This window comes from Melanaphis sacchari, unplaced genomic scaffold (genome assembly GCF_002803265.2).
Source record: "Melanaphis sacchari strain LSU unplaced genomic scaffold, SCAv2.0 Contig7_pilon_pilon, whole genome shotgun sequence".
In the NCBI taxonomy this organism is placed as follows: domain Eukaryota; kingdom Metazoa; phylum Arthropoda; class Insecta; order Hemiptera; family Aphididae; genus Melanaphis; species Melanaphis sacchari.
Genome location: NW_020271560.1, coordinates 6,565,855 through 6,589,019, shown reverse-complemented (window position 1 = coordinate 6,589,019; position 23,165 = coordinate 6,565,855). Strand labels below are relative to the sequence as shown.

Genomic DNA, 23,165 nt, shown 5'->3' with positions numbered 1-23,165 from the left:
TTAACCCTCTCATATTGAAGTAGGTTCTAACAGTTAATATCTGAGTCAAACCGGAAAAGAAACTGCGCATGAAAAATTACGGAAAAACATGTGCAGGATCCGAGGACATACCTTAGGTCTAACGTCTAACGCTCAAAGTACCTATTCCAGACAAAGACGATGGTATGGTGGTTTGGGTTAGAATGTGTGATTCGAGTGGTGGGATTAAGGTAGGAAGAGATAAGTACACAGTGCACATACTGCTGTTGTTAAGATACAAAACAACGATAAGGCAATAAGAGTATTGTCTGAAAACCAATTTTTTGTTGAATAGGAAGCCGTCAATTATTATTATGAAAAATATAAACGGAGACGAAACGCTTAAACGCACAAATGGATAGTTCGATCGAAACTATAAAAAAAAAAAATACAAAACGAGAATAATAACAACAATAATAATAATACGGGCAGCATCAGCAATGCGAGAATTCCCAACCAAAATCCCCGGCTGCGCCAGCACTGCGCGTGGCTGACTGGTCGAGATTGTAGGCGTGGCGGCGAGCGGCACAACGCAAAAATGTGTTGAATGAAGGTTTCAATACCAAAGACGACGCCATTTTGTGTTTTCTACGTTATGTCTGATAAAAAATCGACTATTCTTCCGCTTCAATTTTTCGCGTCGCGTTAGTTTTTCCGAGTTCGCAACAGCCAGACGCGCACTGATCACTCTTTGAGGGTGATATCATTCAATTGTCACGCGTGCACCCATTTGGACGGACCTACGTGAGTACTCCATAATTTTCGTTTCGACGCGCGCGTTTGCGTTTGCCTTCGGCTACGGTAACGGTAGCGGCGGTGACAGCAGCAGTAATGGCAGACTATGTCGATATTGCCGCCGTCGCTGCATAATGTTAGGTATAACAAAGTAATGGCTGGTTTCATGTCATCGACCCGATACATCGTTGTTATGTCTACTAAAAACTGTGATTCTCAAGTCGCAACGTGCCTGTGGACATAGCATATCGCTGATGTATCTGTTCTTGGAAAGGCTCCCACACGCAACACAAAACATCCATGTCCAAATCTTTTGTAATTTTGACGTGCATCAATTAGTGTGACCTCAGAGTATAACTAATATTCTTGGATCGTCTATAGACGACTTATGTATGCTGTGACTCTTGACAAGCTAATATATGTTTGGCAAGACTACAAAGTTTACCTCTATAGTTTTGTTATATAGACTGAGGCAGCCGAGTCGCTAAATAGGTATATCTTTTTTTATCGTTTGGTGGTTAGGAAATGATTGTACTGAGTAATTTGCTTGATGTTGACTCGGATGCTTATCATTTGTTTTTGCATGTTTCTATTTAGACTGCTGTCGATTTTTGTGGCATATATTACAATCGATATTCACAACAATGTAACATATCTAGTTGATGAGATCATCATAAAACTTACCTATCAATTCAACATTATCCTTTAGTTCTTTTGATAATACTCTTTACCCTAATTTAATAAAGTTGATTTTTTTATTTACCTATATCCATAAAGTATTTTATAATTTGCTCATTATATTCAAAATTAGGATATTATTTTTTTATGTACTATAAGTTATTACTTACTATCTTTTTTATTTTGTTGTTAATTTGGATTAAATAATTTAAATATCTAGTCAATACTTATAATAGGTACAACAACACTTTGTTGGCAAGTACAGTAAAGTCAGTAGTTTTCAGAAACAAGAAAAATTACATTTATAAAGAAGTCTTATATGTATAATATGGATAAAAATTTAAGCTTTGTTCTTAAATATGATTGCTTATTTTTATCTTAAATTTTTTTATTAACATAGATAACTATATCATACATAGGTTAAAGTATTTTGCTCCAATTTGTATTTTCAAATTGTGTATTTTATTTTTTCAGTTAGAAATATTTTACTTAAATTTAATATAGGTACCTTATAAATATGTATAAGGTCAAGAATTTATAAAAATTTTTAATGAAATTGTCTAGGATCTTTTTTTATTTATTTGTTTTTTAGAATAGAACAAGATTAATTAATTTTGTTTTTATTTATAAACTAGATTTTCTCCTTAAAAATTGTGCTTATTGTTTTTAAAACAATATGTTTTATCTATAGTTTCTGAATTTATTATTAATGATATTTATCTTTATTTTAGTGTGTTTCTATATAACTTGATTATGGAAACAACATCAATTTTAATCCATAAATATGTGTGAATTATTGAAATGGCTGTTTTACAGGGGAATAAATCTTATATTGAGGTTACCTTTGCAATATTATTTAAATTCAAAGAAGTGTCATTCCTGTGTAAATAAAGTATTTTTATAAAGTTAAATAAACAATGAGAGTTTTGATTATAATTTTATGTGTCTAACTTTGAAAAATGTTCAGTTTAACTAAGTTGATTTTAAAATCTTTTCTTTACTGCCATAAATGCATTTTTGGCCTGGAAATTATCATTTACAGAGTTGCTTTTAAGTTAATAAGAATTTTATCGAGTAATGTTTATATTCTTTGATATAAAATGATCATGTATAAAGGTTAATAATAATAATAATATTCTTTATAATGGGAAAATATCTTAATTATGGTTATGTATAATATGACAGTACTTTTTATTCTAAATTAAATTAAAAAAATTTTTTTAATATTTTTATGTCAGGTTATGAGCTATAATTTTTTTGCTATGAAATTATTTTTAAATTTTATTTTTTTTAAGTCATCTATACTGTAGAGCAAATCATAATGATTAATAAGAAAATAAAAATGTTAAAATCTTTTTATATATAGTAGTATAGGCTTAAAAAAATAATTATTTAGATATATTGTTTAATAGGAGTTACTTCCTTTTAATAATGTTCTAATATAACTCACTATAAAGGTTTAAAATTACATTTGAAGATATTAATAATAAATTAGGGGTAAATACTTACTTAAAATTAAATTGTACTTAATAAAACAATGGGTCCTATTATAGGTATCGTGTATTTTTAGTTTCTACGAGTGGTTAAAATAAGAGTTATGCACTATTATCAAAGCATTTATGTGTATGCAAACTCCATATTTCCTAAAACAATCAGTATTTTTAATATATTTGTCTAATTATTATAAATTTACAATATAACAATAATAAATATAATAAATTGATATTATATTACTATATATTCATATAGTGTATGATAGATCTACTAATAAATACTATATATTTAGTGGCTCATGAGAATGCAATGTGGATATTTAAGTATTTTGCTTTACTTGTGTATAGTTAAGAATATTGATATACATGTAATAGGGAGACTTCTAGGTTAATTTATCCGTGTACTTAGTATTATAAAAAGATTCTGTAGTGTTAAAATTTATTTAATAATAATTTTTTTTGTTTTGTAGATCAAAGGTACGTTCTACGGGCAAGTGTATAATCTAAATGGTGCCTTGCAGACAGTATGTCTACATTGCCAGGGGTCAGTTTGAAGGGGGAGAAAAGCAAAGGAAAGAGTTCATATCAATCATTGAAAATAAATTGTTTATATAAAGTAAGAGAAAAATTCCTTTAATTTATTTTATTTTATTTTTTTTCAATAATTAGGTTTAGCTGTTCAGATAATTAAAATTTTATTAGGTATATCTATGCAATTATGAAATAACTTGTATTTAAATTTTAGGGTGAGTCTACGGAAAGTAATCAACATAAAAGCATAGCACCACGTAAAAATGGACTGCAATCTATTGGAAAAGTTATCCGTAGTGTTCGTAACCCTGTTAATTTACCAAGTGAGAAGTCGGAATCTAGCCATGAGTCTACAATCAATCTAGTCCCTATTGGTGGTGGAGGATGGCACAAACCAGTCATAGAGAAATCACTTGTGGTGAGTTTTCAAATTCTTAAATTTAAAAATATTTAAGTAAATACATCTATATATTTACTAAAATTAACATTTTAGGCTGTGGGCAAAGAAGTTCCGCCAACATCTATTGTCACAACGACATCTCAACTGTCCCAAAGTGGGCCTGTACAGGGACAACAACATGCTTCATCCCATCCTACTTCCGTACAAGTGACTACCACCACCACAACTACAAGAGTATGTTCTTTCCTCGTTAAATTTTTAGAACTAAACTATTTAAATGTTTGTATTACTATTATTAGCCTTCTCATGCCGACGGAAAAACATGGGCAAAAAAAATTGTAGATGTTCCTGTTGCTCCTCCATATTTAGCACATCGTACAATGCAATTCCAACAAGAATTTCCAAGTCTTACTTCAAGTGGAGAACACAAAAATGTAATCATTACAAATGTACCTGTACAGCCCAACACAGAACAGAGACCTTCCCTTCGTCCTCAAAGTAAACATAGAATATATGATAATATTTTTACACATTATAAATTAATATTATTATTATAGCCGAAACAAGTTGGATGCAAGGTGGCAGTCGACCTCAAATGCCTCAAGGCTCTGGCAGTGTGACTGGAGTTTCAGGTCAACCTCATTCTCAAACATCTTCCGGTATTTAAATAAATATTTTTGGTTACAAGTATTCTCTCTATATTTAATTTAATTAGAATAAGGACATAAGTTTAGTTTGACTTCAGATTTATTTTCTTTACCAGTATTTTTGATTTGTCTTTGGAAATAGTATGAAGCAAGTTGCTTTTCAGACTTTAACTAATAATATCAGAGCTGTTATAAAGTATATATCAGGGACAGCCAAACTTTTTTTGGCGCAATCTACTAAAACTATACTTAACTTCCGAGGATTGACTTCGATTAAAAAAAGTTTTTGTTATTATTAAGCTACTATACCATTAGCATTAATTTTCGTGCGTGTAGCTTAAAAATAAATTCTAACGCTATCATGACTTTGAAATCGTCTGCGATCGCAAATATTTGACCTCCACTGGTATATATTACATATTAACATAAATTTTGGTGTTTTAGAAAATTATGAATATTGTATAGTTTGTTGTAAAATAGGTTTGACAAACTCAAATCTTATTTTAGTAGTATGGTATTGGAATTGATACCTGCATATGCTATATTGTCAAGGTGGTATATGCCATGAATATTATTTTGCATTACTAATACTTACTGTAACCAAAAAGTACTAAAATGTGTGTGTAGTATCTTTTATCATAAATATTAATATTTTTTAATTGAGCTTAAAATTAAATATAACAGGATTTTACCTCTGTTTTATTTTATCAAATATTTTATTTAAAGCTTTATGTTTTGTAATCACTGATAAACTGATTTTAAAAATGCTATTATAGCTCTATGATTTTCATTTATTTTTTTTATTCTCTGATAATATTAGAATGCAAATTTTCTAATCTATTCAAGGAATATTTAAATAAATAGAAAATACCATACAATTCTATGGAGACATATTTCTAGTATCTAAATTAGTTATTTTTGATGTTTCTTTTAAATTGTAACTTTAAGTCTTGTAATTAATCAATTTATAAAATTAATTTCATTATATGTTTTTAAATATATGTGCTTTATTTATTTGGTGTATAGTTCTACAGTAATTAATTCAAGATATAATTGAGTTATCATTGGTATATTGATTAAATTGAAAAAATTTATAGCATGTGTAGTTAATGATAATAAAATTAAACAAAAATTGTTTTAAGGAATAGAAAATGTGAATGGCGTACGGAGCAATTCGGTCCAAAATGGGGTGGCAGGGGCCCCGGCCGGCCTAAATCCTTATCAAATGCAATATAACATGACTAAAAATCCAGTCATGAGGAATATGTTGCCTAACTTTGTAAGATTTTAAATTAATTTTGATGGCAAATATAATATATTTATTTATAAATGTTAATAAATTTGTAGATGGTTCCAAATCAATCTGATAATATTATATATCACACCAAACAACAAAATTATCCATCAGAAAAAATGTTTCATCATAATTCATCTTCATCGACTTCTGATGGTGGTTTAAGTAAATCTACAGCAGATATCAAAGAACTTATACCCCCACCAATTATTCGTGAAGAGGATTTAAAAAGAATGAATGAACTCTCTAAAGAAACTGGGTGGTCTATTCAAGGAGAAATTGATTACAAGTAATTATTTTATTTTATTTTGCAAGTATATATTTTGTTATTACCTTGTTAACTATTATATTAAAAAGAATTTTCTTTTACTAGTAAAAAATTGGACTTTAGTGATGATGAAGACCAATTGAATGAAAAATTAAATAAACAATCATTAAATGGAGATATCAGAAATAGATCTGATAGTGGTAAAGGTTATTTTAATAATAAAGTTGGCAATTGTGATCCAAGTTTGATTCAAAATTTAAAGGTAAAATATTGACATTTTTTACATTTATTTGTTATAATTTTTTTTTTTTTTTTTAAGGAGGGTATGTTCAAGCAAATGAATATTAACGGAATGTCTTTTGACTCAGAATATAGGCAATATTTTGAATCACCATCATCCCATCAAGTTAGATTTTATTTTTCTTTAAATAGAATAAAAATTGTTATTAATCAAAATATTTAATATATTAATTTTAGGAAGATAGTCAAGCAGATGATTACTTTGATGATGAGGTTTTAGATAAAGCACGTGTAAGTGAAGAACTAATCACTGCTTTACAACGTGCAAAAGATCGAAAATTAGAAGAAATGAAACGTTATGAAATGCAACAACTAGAAGCTACTAAAATAAAAAAAATGGATGGAGAAAATAAAGATAATAAAGTAAACATTTCATGTTTTTATAAATTATTGTAAAATGTTTATCTTAACTAATATTAAATTAGTTTCTGTAAGACGATTATTAGATGCAAGGGTTTCTTTCCCAATTTATAGTATAATTAGTGTATTTAAAATATTTAAAGTCAGCTTTGTAAAAGCATTTAAATTTGTCTTATTTTATTTTTTGTAGAAACATAAATATTGAGGATCATTTAAACTAAAACCAAATTAGTAATGACTAAAATTATCAATAGTATGCTTAATATTTCAACTCAGGTCAATTGTAATATATAACAAAAGTATAGAAATTTACGTTTATATGTCCTTAATGTGTATAATAAAAATTCTCAATTTAACTTGTTATTTATTTATTTATTTATCTATAATTATATTCACCCTACAACAGCTATTACTTAATTTTGTATTTTATAAGGTCCTTATTCTAAACATGCAAATGTTCAAACTTTTCAAACATTAATTGGTACTAAAAATATATGTATTCATATTGAATATTTAAAACTACAGTATACTTGTAACAAAGAACTATATGTTTCCAGAAAAATTTCCATACTTAATTCAAAATAAGAAAAACTATCAGTGGTGACTAGTCTTAGTTTGGAAATTCCTGTTTCCCCTACTAATTACACCATTTAAATACCTACTGTATAGTTGAACTATGCCTGTGTGCATTAATTGAGTTACTTATTATGTTTCTTAACTTGATTTGTGTATGATGCTTGTTTTATTATAATTTTTGTTAATTTAAATCTTGATTTTTTAACTTGAATACTATTTTATAGACTATTATAATGTAATATTGTATTATATGATTAAAATTCAAATTGTATCTTTCAATCAATTAATGTAATACATTTAGAATCAAATATATAACAGGTAAAAATTAAATCAAATATTTTCATGTAAACATTGATGAAAAGTAATCTAATATCTGAATAAATGATTTAATAATACATCTGAATTCAGATGAAAATTATATTCTTGAAATCTTGAATCTTAATTATTAATCTGCCATTAGTATATTAAAAAAAAAATGTGTAGAGAATCGTCTTAATTGTTTTTCATTTATATGTTGATGTTTTCCACAAATAAAATTTAAAATATAAATATTATGTTGAATTAAAAATAAGTTTATTAAAATATTTAAAATCTGAATTGCTAATAAACATATTTAATTAAAAAAAAAAAGTCCTAATAGGTTATCCTATTATATAAGTTATTCTATATAGTGATTAGTGTTTATATTTAATATCAAGAAAAACTTTTATCTCCTTTTTTAGATAGTATTGCCATTAATTATTTATTATTTTTCTAATTGTGGTTTTGTCATTTTTTCAGGATAAAGAGTTCATAGATGATCCAAAATTCCGATCTGAATTATCAAAAGATAAATATGATGAAAGCAATGACAATAAAGAAATTAACAATAAATATTTACCTTCAAGACTGCAAAAACAATTTGAACAAAATAATGACGCTAGTATTAAAACTCAAAATGTTCCTTCTACAAGTAAAATTATATTTTAGTTTACAGTTCTCCCTGGTTTTGTTATATTTTTTGTATTAATTTTTAGAAGGTATAAATTCACTTTGTCGTACTGATAGTGATATGAGTAGTAGTGGATATTCTGAGTATAGAAGTGATTCATGGGTTGAAGATGATCATACAAACAAATCATCAAGTTTGAAACGAGATAAACGATCAGAATTTGATAGGTATGTTTTACTTTGGATACGGATTTAACACGTTCACGTCCGCGTCAATTTCAGAGGTCAAGCGCACCCAGCCGCGTAAATATTGATAAAATTACACTCCTGACGATCATATTGATAACACGTTTTATAACCATAAAAATGCCGGGAAACCGAAACCAGCTGTTTGTTGTTGTTCTAATACTTATACCGTATGGCCGTGCTAAATATAATAATCGTTCGCCATCAGCCGACGATTTTATAGGACACACAGAAACAATTGTGATATGACGACTACGGGTCGTCATCGGCTGGGCGCGCCCGACATCGTATGACGACTACGCATCGTCACCGGCGTTGAACGTGTTAATTGTTAATGAATTTTGGCTGTGTTGAATACTTAAATTAGCTAGTCACTGCAATACTAAGTTAAATTTATTTTAGCCTAACTTAATCTTCTCAATTCAACTGGGAGCACTGTAGTGGTCTTCAGAAATTTTTATTTTTATGTGTTAAATGCTTATTTTTATAATATTGACCAATTTCTGTGGTATGCCAAATTATTGAAGTATATTTTGTAAAAACATTTTATGTATTCAGTGATATGTTTATTCAAAATCGATAAACAATATGTGTACTTTTTATTTATATTCCCACATTTTTTGGAAAATCTGCTGTAATATAAATATTTTGATCTATTTCTTTTAAAGCCAGTCTAATCTCTTACTAAGTTTCTGACCATAATCTGACAGTTTCTAATACATAACTAAACAGTATTTTGTAAGTGTCATTGAGTAGTTTAATTCAATAAAGTATATGATTTTTTTGATAAATAGACTATTAAATATGGGCCATGTACCCGTTTAAATATTTTTTAAGTGGTAACTTAATAATATGCATCATTTTTTTCATTTTGAGACCCTTATCTGTTGCTAATATAATGATTTGTATGGCAGTGTTTCTTGACCTGTGTTACGTAGAAACTTTGAGAGATCATTTAAAGGTCTTGCAAAAGTGCTTTTATCGAAATATTGCTAGGGGGAAAAGCCATTAGATGTTTATGTATTGTATAAAATATTATATTTTAATGCTTAGCTTATGTTGCCGTTTATCACCATGTTTTGTAATCCCTAGAAATAGATATTTTTAATTCATAGCTTGTACTAGGTATCATACAATAGTTGATATAGATTTATTGTGTTGGTAAGAGATAAGGTATCAAAATCATAAGCATGTCATATAACAAGTTATTGGTTTAAATGTTCTTTTTTTCTAATCTTAGCATTTAAATCTACTAGAATGATCTATATACTGTTTCTAAGGATATTTATCAAAGTGATATCTAGCAATGAATAAAATTTGTTAAAAGGATGCCCTTTCTTACGCCAAGAAGGATTTTTATTTTATTATATATCATAAAATTGTTAGTAAAGTTAAATCAAATTAATTTTTGCCAAAAACAACCTATATCAATTATAATAATATTACTTATAAAGTTACTAGTTGTTATAACTTATTAGTCAACACTATACATATTTATTGTTGACCAGTGTCTATGGTATAATTCAATTTAAATTAGTCTAAATATTTTGGACTTGAATTTAATTTTTTATCAAAAATGATTGGCAAATACAAGTACAATAAAAAAAAAACCTTGTAAAACTAAAACATTTCATTGTTTAGCTTGGAATGTAAAATAACAAAAATGTTAACTAATATTTATTATTTTATAGTTTTTGATAAATTTTTTTAACTTAGCTTTAGTATTTTTTAAGCAAGTGGGGTATTTTAAATAGTTATATAGACACTTCTTACTTTAAAACAATTATTAAAAATTATTATTTTGATTTTATTTGTCAGCATTGTTATTATTATTAATATGATAATTGCTACTATAGTGCAGCGAAACTAGAAGCTTGACGGTCACGCTCTTGGTGGCCGTTTTCGTGAAAACCAGGGGCTCTAAATATTTTGGTTGCTTGTGCAGCTGCGCTATCTTTTTTTTGAAATGAAGCGTTCTTCGTACTCCTGATAAAAAACAGCCACCAGGAGTGTGATCGTCAAGCTTCTAATTTCGTTGGCCGCACTATAGTTGCAAGTCCAATTAATGTTGTAACACGCTTAGTTGCATAAGTTATTTTTATTCGCTAACATAAGTTGTTCATTATAAATTATAAATTAAAAGTTACAGATAAATTATAATTTAATTTTTTTACTCCTAATTTTATAATAGTTGATTTTTACAAATTTATTTTAAAATTTAAAAATATTAAGTATAATAAAAATTTATTTAAATTTTTTTAACATTAACTGATGGTATAAATCTATATAATAATTTAAATTATGTACAGTGGCAGATCTAAAGAGGGAGGTTATAGGGTAAATACCCCCGTCCTTGAGCTTAGGTTAGGTTACCCACTATCCAAAAGAATTACGATTAACTGTCAATCAGGACTTGGCATGCCATCCTTCCTTGATAAATTTCTGGATTTCCCCCTGGTTGTGTACATGATAATTCTTTATCATAAATGTTATTAATTCATAATAGATTAAATTGTTTTTAATAATTTCTAGTTGATGAAATATTGTAACATTTTTAAAATCTATATATATATATATATATTATAATTAAGTTTTTTACTAAAATGAAAACATATTTTTAATTTCATACTTTGAAGTCTTATATACTTCAATACTTAAAAGTTGAGTAGTGTATGAGTTATAAGTATGTAAAGTTTAGGTGAGTGGAGTGAAGTGATATAGAGATACCCTATAAAATGTTGGTCTACTACTTGTTCACCTAAACTTAAAATACTTATAACTCATAAAGTACTCACTTAAATTTTTATTTCTATAAATTGAAATACTTTGAAACATTTTGCTTCAGAAAATGAAATGAAAAATGAATGTTGTTGTTCACAAATATAAAGATTACTGTTAGATAAAATATTTCCTATATAATGAGTTAATCTCTAGTATAGATACTGATGTTACTCTTAGCAAGATATTAAATATTAGTGAAAGTTAAGAAAAAATAACATATTTAAAATTAAAATTGTTTAAGAAATAAATAATAATCTGGTTGATTTTAACTTTTGAAACAGATACAGGAGGGAAAAGGTTCGTTCAGATTCAAAAGATAAGAATGATAAATATGCACATGGTGATTATTCAATTAGAGTTGATGACAATAGAAAGAATTATGATCACAAACGTGATGTCAAAAGAAACGTTAGTATTTTTAATATTCTGCTATACTTAATTCTATTTAATATATCAAACCATATTTACAATAGGATTTAAGTGGTAATGCAAAGAAATCAATTGATGATAACTATGATGCTGATAAGAAAGTATCGAAATATCATTCTCGAGACTCTTTAGAAAACCCTGAGGAAATTGATAAAGATAATGTGTAAGTTTTTAATTACATACATAAATGTATAATATTGGTGTCATATGTTTTTATTGACAACTGTTATATTATAGGCAAGGTGATGATGAAACTTATCATTGGAGACGAAATTCTGTCAGTAAAGATTTCTATAAAGATGAAATTAATTCATCTGGTCAATATGTATGTATATTCATCACCTTATTTTAATTATATTATTAAAATCCACAACTAATTTTATTTTAGGGTAAAAAATATATACCTGGCCCCATAACTCAAGAGAAACTTGAAGCTTGTGAATTGACCAGTGAACCTAAACGGAATTTAAATCAATTAGTGAAGAGTGAAAGAAAGGACACAAAGAAGAATGAAGTAATTATTATATATATGTTACAAAAATATAAAATTTTAAATACTGAAAACACTAATATAAGTAGTTAACTCTTTGAATTTTATTTTCATCATATTTATGGCATTTTAGACAATTACTTATGTGATTCATAAGTGTGAGTAAAATATAAATAAAGATAAACTGCTAGTTTTTTTATTTTTATTTTTTGTTATTTGTAGATCTATATCTATTCTATAATAATAATTATTATTATTATATTACCTAATACATTATTGAATATTATTTTAGGGTGATGACTTATCTACTAAAGATAAATCTGTTTGGGATTTAGCACCAACTAATAAAAATAAAATGTTGCAAGAACAAAAACTTGAACAGGAATCAAAAAGTAGTAAAAGTGGTCAAAAAAATGATGATGACAAACTATCAGGTATTTAAATTAAAAATGAATTATAGGTTTTATTTTTAAAATTTTTTTTTTAGTCAATATCGAGAAACAGGAGCGCAGAAATTATTCTTGGAATTAGTTGATAAAAGTTTCAAATAACCAAATGGTGATGCAATTATGTTTTATTTAGTTGCATAATATTCTTATAAAATTTGAATTTTGCCAACTTAATTTAAGTATAGAATAGATATGGGCTTATCAAATCCAGAAAATTTAGATTAATATTAATGATTTGGTTAAATATTGTATTGATTGACATCAATTTTGGAAGGGGGTTTTGGAAACAATTAAGGTGCTCCTGTTACTTGGAGGAAGTAGAATTCTATAAAAATAGAAACAACTAACTAAGTAAAAATATTTCTAGAACCAAAATCATCTTTAGAAAACAATTCTGGTACTTCTACATTATCTCATCAAAAAGGGATGAGATCTGACCGCTATGGTGGATCACGTTCATCATATCATCAGAGTATCAATTCTCGAACAGTTTCCAGGTCTGGATCAAATAGAAAAAATGCTTGGCCGGAGTCTTATGAAGAAGGTCAACGATCCAGAGGTCCTCCTAGGCGCGATGACAGAAATCGAGGTGATGACAGGAATCGCGCAGACGACAGAAATCGTGGAGAAGACAGAAATCGCGGAGAAGACAGGAATCGCGGGGAAGACAGAAATCGCGGAGAAGACAGGAATCGAGGCGAAAATCGAAATAGAAATGATGAAAGAAATCGTGGAGATGATAGGAATAGAAATGATGATCGAAATAGAGGAAGTGTAAGACAAAATGATCGTTATTCTGATAAATCTTCATTACGTGGATATGGTCAAAGGTCTGAGCAGAGAGGAAGAGTGCGTTTAGAATCATGTACATTAAATGGACGTAATGGTCAAAAGAATAATATTGACGAAAGTGTTGAGAAAAACAATAAATTAAATACAAACTCTGGTTCTGTAAGAAGTAAAAATTCATCTTCTAAAACACAGTCTAAAACAGATACATTTTCAACATCTGGAGATACGAACCGTAGAAGTGGTGAAAATCGATTTGCTTCTAGACCAAGTAATCGACCTCTCAATAGTCAGAAACAAGATGATCATTGGGATTCAGTTAGTGAACCTAGTGATTATGAAGCTCAACAAAAAAATAGTAATCGGAGACTAAGTAGTCGTACATATTTAGCCACTTCAAGGTAATTTAAAATTGTTATTATTAATAGTTTTTAATTATAATAATTATTTTTTTTTCTTATAGGGGTGACAAAAGATCTAGTTACGATAAAAAGGACCAATCTAAAGAACTCTGTAATACTGAAAAATCTAATCAAAAGTTAACATCTACATCTATTAATGATCCTAAGAGTAGTTATAGTGGTAAATCTATTAATAATATTCAACATAAACAAAATGAAAAAGTATTTATATTTTGTTATTTAATTTATTATTTTAGGAAGTACTTCTCAGGATGGAAGAGTTATTAAAAAAGATGACCAGAGAAAGTTGAGTGATTCTCAACAAAAATCTCAACGTTTAACTAATCAGAGTAGTCGAAAAGATTCATCTAAATTAACATCTAGGGCTAATCAAAATAATAACACGGCTAAGCCGGGTCAAACTAATCAGAGGTATGAACGACAAAAGAGTCAGTCACAAATTGGTCAAGATGACTCAAACATACCCGTTATTAAAGGTTTGATGAAAATACATTTAATTTTATTTATTATTTGAATTAAAACAATTTTTTTTTTAGATACAGTAGTAATGGTTAGCAATAATCCTCCACCTCCTCCACAAACCAATGCTTGGGACAAACCAATAACTCATGTTCTTCGAGCACAATCACCTAATGTTAATAAACCAATTGCTCCACAGTCTAACAGCCGACCTAATAGGTATTATAGCATATATTAATTATAATTTTTTGAGATATTAAATTTAAATTTTATATTTAACAGAATCATTATTTTTATCATAATTACTAAGTAAACAATTGCATTATTAATAATATACAATACATTTTATTTTCATTTGAAAGCACTTTTATGGTTGATTGATTTGGTTAAATTGATTGTCATTATTGATTTTTAAATTATATCAATATTTTTTTTTAAATTGCTAAAGCATATACTTGTATGAATTAATATAAGAGATAATTGTTTGCTTAAAAATAAATTCTGTATATTTGTTGTAATTATATAGTTATAATGATTACTGATAGGCATTTATTTTTATCTCATTACAGTTTAACAGAAATTAAAGAAATTCCTGGACAGACTTCCCAAAGGTTACCTTCAAATAAAGAAAAAGCATCACCTAATGTATGTATTAGTATATCTTTGTAGAAAATATGATTTTATTCTTAGAAATTGATTGTATTTTGTATTCCAATTGATTAATTTAACTTAATCCTTATTATTTATAAAAGGTTATGGAGAACGGTATTCTCGATTCTTCACAGCGAATGGAAACAATTATATTTGAAAATACCACGTACAAATCAAAACCTTGTGGAGAATCTAAAAATAAATATAATTCTAATATCAAACAGCGCAGTGAAAAAGGTAGTATATAAGATTTTACATTTATTAAATTAAATTATTAAAACAATATTTTTAATAAAATGAATTATTTTTAGATAATTGTAATTTTAATGAAGATGCTCAAGAAACTTGCTTTAGAGCATTCAAATCTTCAAATTCTGATGTTAAAGACTCCAAATTAAATGATGCTGTACAAATGTCCATGAACTTTCAAGTATGTTAAAATGATCATTAGTTGATAATGATATGGAAAAAATAACAATAATTTTTATTGATATATTCTTTTTGTACTAGAATGATGAAAGTTCTGAGTTGAATCTAGGATTTGGCGATTTTGAGTCTGATTTTACTCAAAGTGGTGGTCATTTATCTGCAGAAAACAAAGATGTTATGGCTATGGCAGCCCATACCAGATCAATGCATACTGGACCATCATCATTAGCAGCAAGTGACTTAAAAACTATGATAGCTGGCACTAAAAAGGTATTTGTAAAATAATAAGATATTTGATTTTTAACTTAACTCTTTTATCAACAAACATTCATTATTTATAGATGCACAAAATTTTAACAGTTTATATTGCCTTGTCTTAATTAAATTTTTCAATAACTTATAAATTAAATTTTTAGTAGAGGTTATTAGAATAAATTATTGTCTAATAGTTTTTAATGTCCCCTTAATGTTTTACTTTTTGATGCTAGATTAGGATAGGTTATGTATGAGAGTTTTCACCTTAAGTAAGAATACTTTTTTTTAACCAAAATTTGTACATCACAAATGAATACAGTATAATTACAATTTACAATATCATAAAAATAATGAATATAATACAATATAATATTACAGTTTGAAGTTAATATTAATTATAATATAATTTATTGCGATAACTAGATTTATTTTTATATACGGATTTAATGACATAAGTTTAAACACTTTATAGTTTTGTATCATGGATTCTTCAAAACTTAGTTTTTAAGGCATGATAATTTAATTTTTTCAATTGCAGATATTAATAGATTTTTGGATAAATTTTAATTAATCTATTTATAAACTGGCAACTATATTTTTTTGTATCTACCTTTCTAAATAATATTATAATTCTGGTTATAAAAAATAAGCAAAAGTATAGGTTTCAATTGAAATTAAAAGATTTATATATTACAATTTAGGATTAATCAACTTAAAATTTTTAAAGCTATAAATTGTGAAAAAAATGACTAATTAAATAATTTATGGTATAAAGTAATTTTTGTTTTCTTATTAGCATACATAATTACATTATCTATTAGTTGACTGAAGTGTTAGAGGCTATATTTAGTTTACTTCTTTTGTTTATGCTTCACAAAAAATTCAATTAAAAAAAATTTTGTTTTAGGTTTGGGATGATAAACCAGAATCTAATCCGCAAGTTCAACAAAATATTGCTGATAGTGCTTTTAATACAGTTTATAGCACAGCAAGTAGTGTACAACATGATAAATCTGAAATTTCTGTTATCGATGAACAAAGAGTTCATAATCAGCAAGTGTACAGGTATGTACTTTGGTACGTGACACTTTTTGTTGTAATTAACACTTAAATTTACAATATGTCTATAACTGTTTTTTAACACCAGTTTTCATGATATAACCCCATTAAGAGAAATAGAAGTTATGCTGTATTAAAATTATATCATAAAGTTATAATTTTATTTTTATGTTTTAAATTTTAGCTCTGCACCTCAGTTACCAAATGTTGCTGGCTCTTACATTCCAGTGTCTATGGCTACTACTGGTCAACTCAAACAAGATCCAAATGCTGCTACCACAAACGTATGCAAGGTAAATACTTGGCTGTCAATGAGGTAATATGTCATTTATAACAATTTTATATTTCTTAAGGTTAAACCTCAACCGCAGGGTACATTATCGCCCCCACTGAGTCAACAACAGCAACAACAGCAGCAGCAGCAACAGCAGCAACAGCAACAGCAACAACAGCAGCAGCAGCAGCAGCAGCAACAGCAACAGCAGCAGCAGCAGCAGCAACAGTCATCGACTAGTACACATGTGTTCAGCTCTACAACACCTCAACCACATACATCAACTACACCACTTCCAAATGCTATACCAACACAAGCGACACATATGAATTTACAAGTAATTAATTAATAAAATTGGTATTTTATTACAGAACTATATTTGTATATATAAGTTTACTTTTATATGTTTTTAAAATTTTAACAATTTAGATTATGATGGAAAATAGTGATGGATTACCTGATATGTACGGTCCACATATTGCAAAACAACAACAAACGCATTTAATATTAAATGCCAATAATAAAAATGGAGTAGAAATGATGACTAAACAGTTTGTATCTGCTGGTACTGGACAATCTCCTTCGTCAACTATTTTGTTTAATTCAGCTCAACAACATTACTCAACAACAACAATGCCACCACCATCACCTTCTGCCCCTCAAGTTTACTCATTATTAGAACCTTCTCAAACTGTAAGTTGATTAAATATTTACAAGTATTAATTTAAATTTAATTTTACAAAAATATTTCTGAGATTTTATTATTGTGATATTAGCTGTTAATTTAAAAATATTTACTTTACATACACACACACACAAAATAATAATAACAATAATAAAACCATCATTTTAAAATTTTGAGTTCATTTAACAAAAAAAATTTATTTCCCAAACAAAATTTTTTTTAGGTTATAAGTGGTGCAGCACGTTCTCAATACAGTCAATTTGCATATGGCCTTCAGTCTAATGGTTTGAATCAAAATATGAACCAATATAATCCGTCAATGTTTATTCATGCTGGTTCACCAGCTGGTCAAGGTGGTTCAGAAGTATTACAATCTTCTATATCTCCCTTTAGAATGGGACCGGTATGTTAAATTGAAAACATTTTCTGGGAGTATTAATTAAATTTATCTATTGTTTAGGCTTATAACAATGCTCAGCAAATTAATACAAATATAAACCCAGTATTAATACCAAGCAGTACAAATTCTTCTTCATCACAAGTAAAACAATCCTCACAGCAAATTGGAACAATTGGAAATAAAAATACTTATAATGCTACGACACCTCAACCATCACCTGTAAAATAATTCAAAAGATTTTTTGCTTTCTTCTTTTTATATATTATTTTGCCTTTTAGTTTTTGGTGCCGTTTGATCCTATTTTCAATCAACCATTCAATACTATGAATAATACAAGAGCAACACCATTGCAAACTTCCTCGTCATTATATTCTACTAATTCAGCAAGTAAGTTTTTATTATACAATTATAATATTCATATAATATTAATTTTTTAATGTTTCATTGATTAATTAGCAGGGCCAACAAATCCAAGTTATATTCCTTCTACATTTCAACCACAAGTAGTTCCTGGTGCATCTGGTGGCAATACCTTTGGAATTCCAACCCCCTTTGGTTCTCAAAATGCACCACCGCCAAACATGCCAAATTATACGTCACAGGTAATTAAGAAATTAAACATTAGCTACTTGCTCTATATTTTCGGCACAGAAGTATATAAAATGCATATAAATGTATAATAACTTTTATGTAATTATTTAAATCCTTAACTATAATAGAATATTGTACTAATTAGCAAAGCTTTAACAAATATTTTACATAAATATCCGTGATGTTTGTTTTTTAAATTTAAAAATGTTAACAACATAAAATTATGTTCTTTTCATTTCATAAATATACAGCAGTTTAAATTGTTGAATAGACGAACCAATTTTGTGTTATCACCTTATATATTATAATTAGAATGAATTAACCCATTATTTACATTAAATGTAAAAACTATTATCTTGGGTATTTTTTAAGTTATTATTGTTATTTATATTTTTAAAGCTAATTACATTAAATTTATTCGGATTTACTAATCAGATAGATTTACTATGTTATATGGTCTATTTTGTTATGAGCACATTTAGTACATATAGGGATGGGCAAGATACTCAAAAATCAATATCATGATACTAGGATTTGGATTATTGAGATACTAGATACTCAATACTTCTTTTAATTGTATCTAAGATATGTATCTTAGATACTACTCAACCCTGATTATAGCTGTATTCTTTCTATTTTTGATCTAATATTATAAAAAATAATTAATTAAATAATCCTCTACAAAATAACTAGTTTGTTTGAAAAAAGTGATTAAATACTTACTAAATGTAATTATAAACAGTAAATTTCTATAGTATAATTGACTCTCGATAATTCAAATTGTTGAGTAATTCGAAATAATAAGAGAGCAAAGAAAAAATTTGAATCCTAGAGTTAAGAAAATATTTTGTTTTTTATTATTGTACATATTAATTATTTCAGTAAATTAGGTAGTACATATTAGAGTTATTTATTGTTTTTAAATTTTAAATAGAACTATATAATAATTATAGTATGTAAATTAAATTATTATTATAACCGACCAAACGAAACTAAAATAAAACTACATTCGGCTGACGGCTATTGACGACCGATGAGTTAAATTACGATTAGAGACTATTAAGAAATAAAATTATAAGGTTCCTACGATAATATTTTATAGTTATAAAAAATATTAAGTTAAATTATTACACGATTCTATAGTAAATTATAAAAAAAAGATTATAAGAATACAGATAAAATACATTTGGTGAATATACTTAGAATTTCCGAGTGTTGAATGAATGATACTTCGAATTGTCATGTGTTGGCCAATTTTTCCAAAATTTAATTTTGAATTACCAACTAAACTTAAATGCATTGTTTTAGTTTAAATTACTGCAAGATTTTCAAGGGACCACGGAGTATTTACTTAGAATTACGAAGGTTTCGAATTATTGAGAGTTGACTTTATAACTTTGAAGTATGTGGCTGTATTTAGTCCCCATAAAATGTGGATATCTAATAAAGATGGTAAAGACGTAAAGTCCCATTCAACATGTACGTGTTGTGTGTCATAGTCCGTAGATATAATTTTATTAAACATGGCTAATGGGTTGAAAAATAATTTTGAACAAGTTGTAAGCTACAACTTATAAGAAATCATCTGTAACTACCCAATTGTATTTGTATTTGCAAAATAAATATTAATTTTGATAATTAAAATCAGAATTGTTGATAATTTGAAATTAATACTGCAATTAAATTATAATATTCATTAAATTTAAATTGGTCGCGCCTTTTACACTTACTATAATATTATATTAAAACATATTCAACGTTCACAGTTATTAGGTAGATAGGCAACTAAAAATAATTGTATAAAATGAACTTTTTAAAGTATCGCATTAATGTATCAAGTATTTTTTGATAAAATTATTTTATAAAATACTCGATACTCATAGAAGTCATGATAATAAAGATATAAGTCATGTAGTAGAGCTCATACAAAAAGCATCCTGTAATCACATGTATTAGACCACATTCTGCAGATACAATATACGACATATTTTTTGATGAAGTAATATATAGAAGTTGCAACTTTTACTATGAATTAACATGTAATTTAATAAAAATGTAAAATTAACTTTTTATTCTTAAATTTAATTAGTACCGACAAGTACCATACATAAAAGGAAATTTGACTGGTGGAAATGGTACTAATGACCTTCAAAAGTCTGGAATTTCAAATCAACAAGATTTAGGAAATCCCATGTATTCTTCTAACTTATTCAGACAGCAACAGCAGCAATATTTTGATAGTAAGTCATTTATTATAATTATAGTTAAAAAATTTTTTAAAAAATTTGCTAACTTACATTTAATAATTTTCAGCTAATAAGACGTTGATGAATTCAAATCAACAAACTCATCAAGCTATGCAAGGAAAATATAGTAATTATCAAGTATCCGCAACTCAAAATAATCAGTTGGTAAGTGCTTTTATAAAATTCTCATTGAATAACATTATATTTATTAAGTGTTCGGATGGAAATAAGTCTTTTGCAACTTTAATATTTGGTACTCTATTTTTTTTAAATTTTTTTTTTGTTATTCATAGTTTTGTATGGTAATTTTAAAATTAATAGTTTACTTCTGTTAACTTATTTTAGCCATTGATGCAACAACCTAGGATGAACATGAATAACACCAACAATGGATCGATGGCTGGTAAAATTGCACCTCCATATCCAACTCCTATCCAAAGACCAGTATCAACGTTCCAATATTTACAGCGTATTCCACCTCCGCCACAAAATATGCGAATGCAGCCAAATTGTGCGCCAATACAACATTTAATGAACAAAAGCCAAACTTCTAATAATTTTTATGTATCTAATGCAGGTATGAGACAAAACTTTAATCTTAAAAGAATTAACAATTTACTTATTTTTATATGAATATATATTATTTTTTATTTCTTAGGTTTGATTGTTGAACCTCCCTTGCCTATACCCAACAAAATTGATAATGCTAATGCAATTGTTGATTCAAAAGCCGAAGAAAAAATAGACAGTAGTTCAAAACCACAAAGCACAGAATGTATAGATGACAAACCTCTGGCGACTAATGAATAATGTTAAATCTTTTTTTGTAATACTTTATGAATATGCGTGTAGAGACTAAGTGTCATATAAGTTTCATGAACTCGTTTATGTTATGCAAGACGCTAATTTATAATAGTCGTGTTCTTTAGGTATCAATTTATATTACATATTATTTATATATTAAAAAAAAAAACCAATAATAATAAAGTATCGTACAATAATATTTGTCAGAAATCTATCCCAAACAGTGATTTGAGAGTTCTTGTATGCTTTTTATTTGTATTAAGCATGTTTTTTCTGTGTCAATTTTTTATCATTATTATTAAAATATATGGATATTTATAATAATTAACAACTAAATAATAATAAAAAAAAAAAAAAAATGTGCTATTTATAATGTGTAGATGTTCAATTATATATTTGGGTTGATCATTTTCTTTTTATAATAGTACAAAACATAAACATGTATGTAATTGAAATGTTAATAGTATCGATTTACAAGAAAACATTTTAATCTGTTGGTTTGAGATACATTATTATAATAATCATCCAGTGAATGGACGAGAACAAAATAATTAAATTTTTTTATTGTAATCGAAAATAATAGAGTACTTGTGTTCGAAAATAATGCCGATATAAATGTATGCTTGTTATTATTAGAATGTTAACAATTTAATATTACATTTTTTATTTATTCAATTTATTCAATTTAAATATTAGATTTTTTTATAATTTTCATTTATAACTATTACTTTTAAGTCTTTGTTTACTTTATACATTTCCCCCCTACCCTCACCCACCCTTGAATGATAGATCTTTGATGATAGATATTTTCAATTTTGTAAGAAAAAAAAAATTATACAGTTAACTCAGAAAGAACATACTAATCCTATAAAATATGTAATTTATGAAATGTTTTATTTTTTTTTTTCAAATGAAATGTAAGTCCAATTTTTAAAATTGTTTCATAATAGAAATTAAAAAAAAAAATATATATATATACAAATATAAAAAAAAAAGGAAGAAATAAAAATTTATTCCCAACTTTTCTGGTTTTATTTATTTATTTATAAATTGTCATACTATATTTCAATTATATGAATCACTTACTCTTTTATTATATGCAGATAATAGAACTTGAATGATCTTTGTTTGATAAACTTAACATCAAGTTAAAATTGTGAAAAAATATATTTTATTTATCGTACAGATGTTTTTCGCAGTTTTCTGGGGTCTACCAACCAATGTTTTTATATTACTACTTGCTAGAGTCACATAATTATGTTTAAATTCTTTGAACAAAATGTCACATACACTTATACTGTTGTGGATACATACAATGAATGTTGCCATTTTTTATTCAAAGAACATTTATACATGGATAAAATAATTCAATACTTTTATATTTTAATTATAATTGGTGTGACATTATTTGAGTTATTTCTAAATTATAGTTGAGAGCACGATTAATAAGCTTCTACGATCTACAATGATGAATAT

The 23,165-nt window shown here is 26.9% G+C and overlaps 1 protein-coding gene across 6 annotated transcripts; it reads left to right on the top strand.

The window, feature by feature from the left end:
• The first annotated feature begins 567 nt into the window (after nucleotides 1-567).
• LOC112601902 lies at nucleotides 568-21,983 on the top strand. Of its 6 annotated transcripts, none has more exons than XM_025349771.1 (38): nucleotides 568-762; nucleotides 3,395-3,540; nucleotides 3,670-3,873; nucleotides 3,949-4,089; nucleotides 4,155-4,353; nucleotides 4,413-4,514; nucleotides 5,645-5,781; nucleotides 5,850-6,085; nucleotides 6,170-6,326; nucleotides 6,384-6,470; nucleotides 6,542-6,727; nucleotides 8,081-8,252; nucleotides 8,317-8,458; nucleotides 11,539-11,665; nucleotides 11,731-11,849; nucleotides 11,924-12,011; nucleotides 12,075-12,200; nucleotides 12,469-12,610; nucleotides 13,116-13,815; nucleotides 13,878-13,996; nucleotides 14,073-14,312; nucleotides 14,373-14,514; nucleotides 14,865-14,940; nucleotides 15,048-15,183; nucleotides 15,258-15,376; nucleotides 15,457-15,645; nucleotides 16,538-16,707; nucleotides 16,874-16,982; nucleotides 17,043-17,300; nucleotides 17,393-17,656; nucleotides 17,872-18,051; nucleotides 18,109-18,267; nucleotides 18,327-18,435; nucleotides 18,505-18,650; nucleotides 20,729-20,879; nucleotides 20,953-21,050; nucleotides 21,231-21,462; nucleotides 21,544-21,983. In XM_025349771.1, the coding sequence occupies exons 2-38, from the start codon at nucleotides 3,451-3,453 to the stop codon at nucleotides 21,693-21,695; spliced, it is 6,204 nt and encodes a 2,067-aa protein (XP_025205556.1). In that variant the 5' UTR covers nucleotides 568-762; nucleotides 3,395-3,450; the 3' UTR covers nucleotides 21,696-21,983. The 6 variants fall into 6 exon arrangements, with proteins under 6 accessions (XP_025205556.1, XP_025205553.1, XP_025205554.1 ...); XM_025349768.1 differs by having other exon boundaries at nucleotides 12,993-13,815; nucleotides 14,379-14,514; XM_025349769.1 differs by having other exon boundaries at nucleotides 12,993-13,815; nucleotides 16,538-16,695.
• The last annotated feature ends 1,182 nt before the right edge of the window (nucleotides 21,984-23,165 follow it).

Coding starts and splice junctions, on each gene's coding strand:
- LOC112601902 (XM_025349765.1), top strand. CDS start 3,451: ATGTCTACATTGCCAGGGGTCAGTTTGAAGGGGGAGAAAAGCAAAGGA. Junction 18,052..18,108: donor CTCCCTTTAGAATGGGACCG/GTATGTTAAATT, acceptor TCTATTGTTTAG/GCTTATAACAATGCTCAGCA. Junction 18,436..18,504: donor ATATTCTACTAATTCAGCAA/GTAAGTTTTTAT, acceptor TTGATTAATTAG/CAGGGCCAACAAATCCAAGT.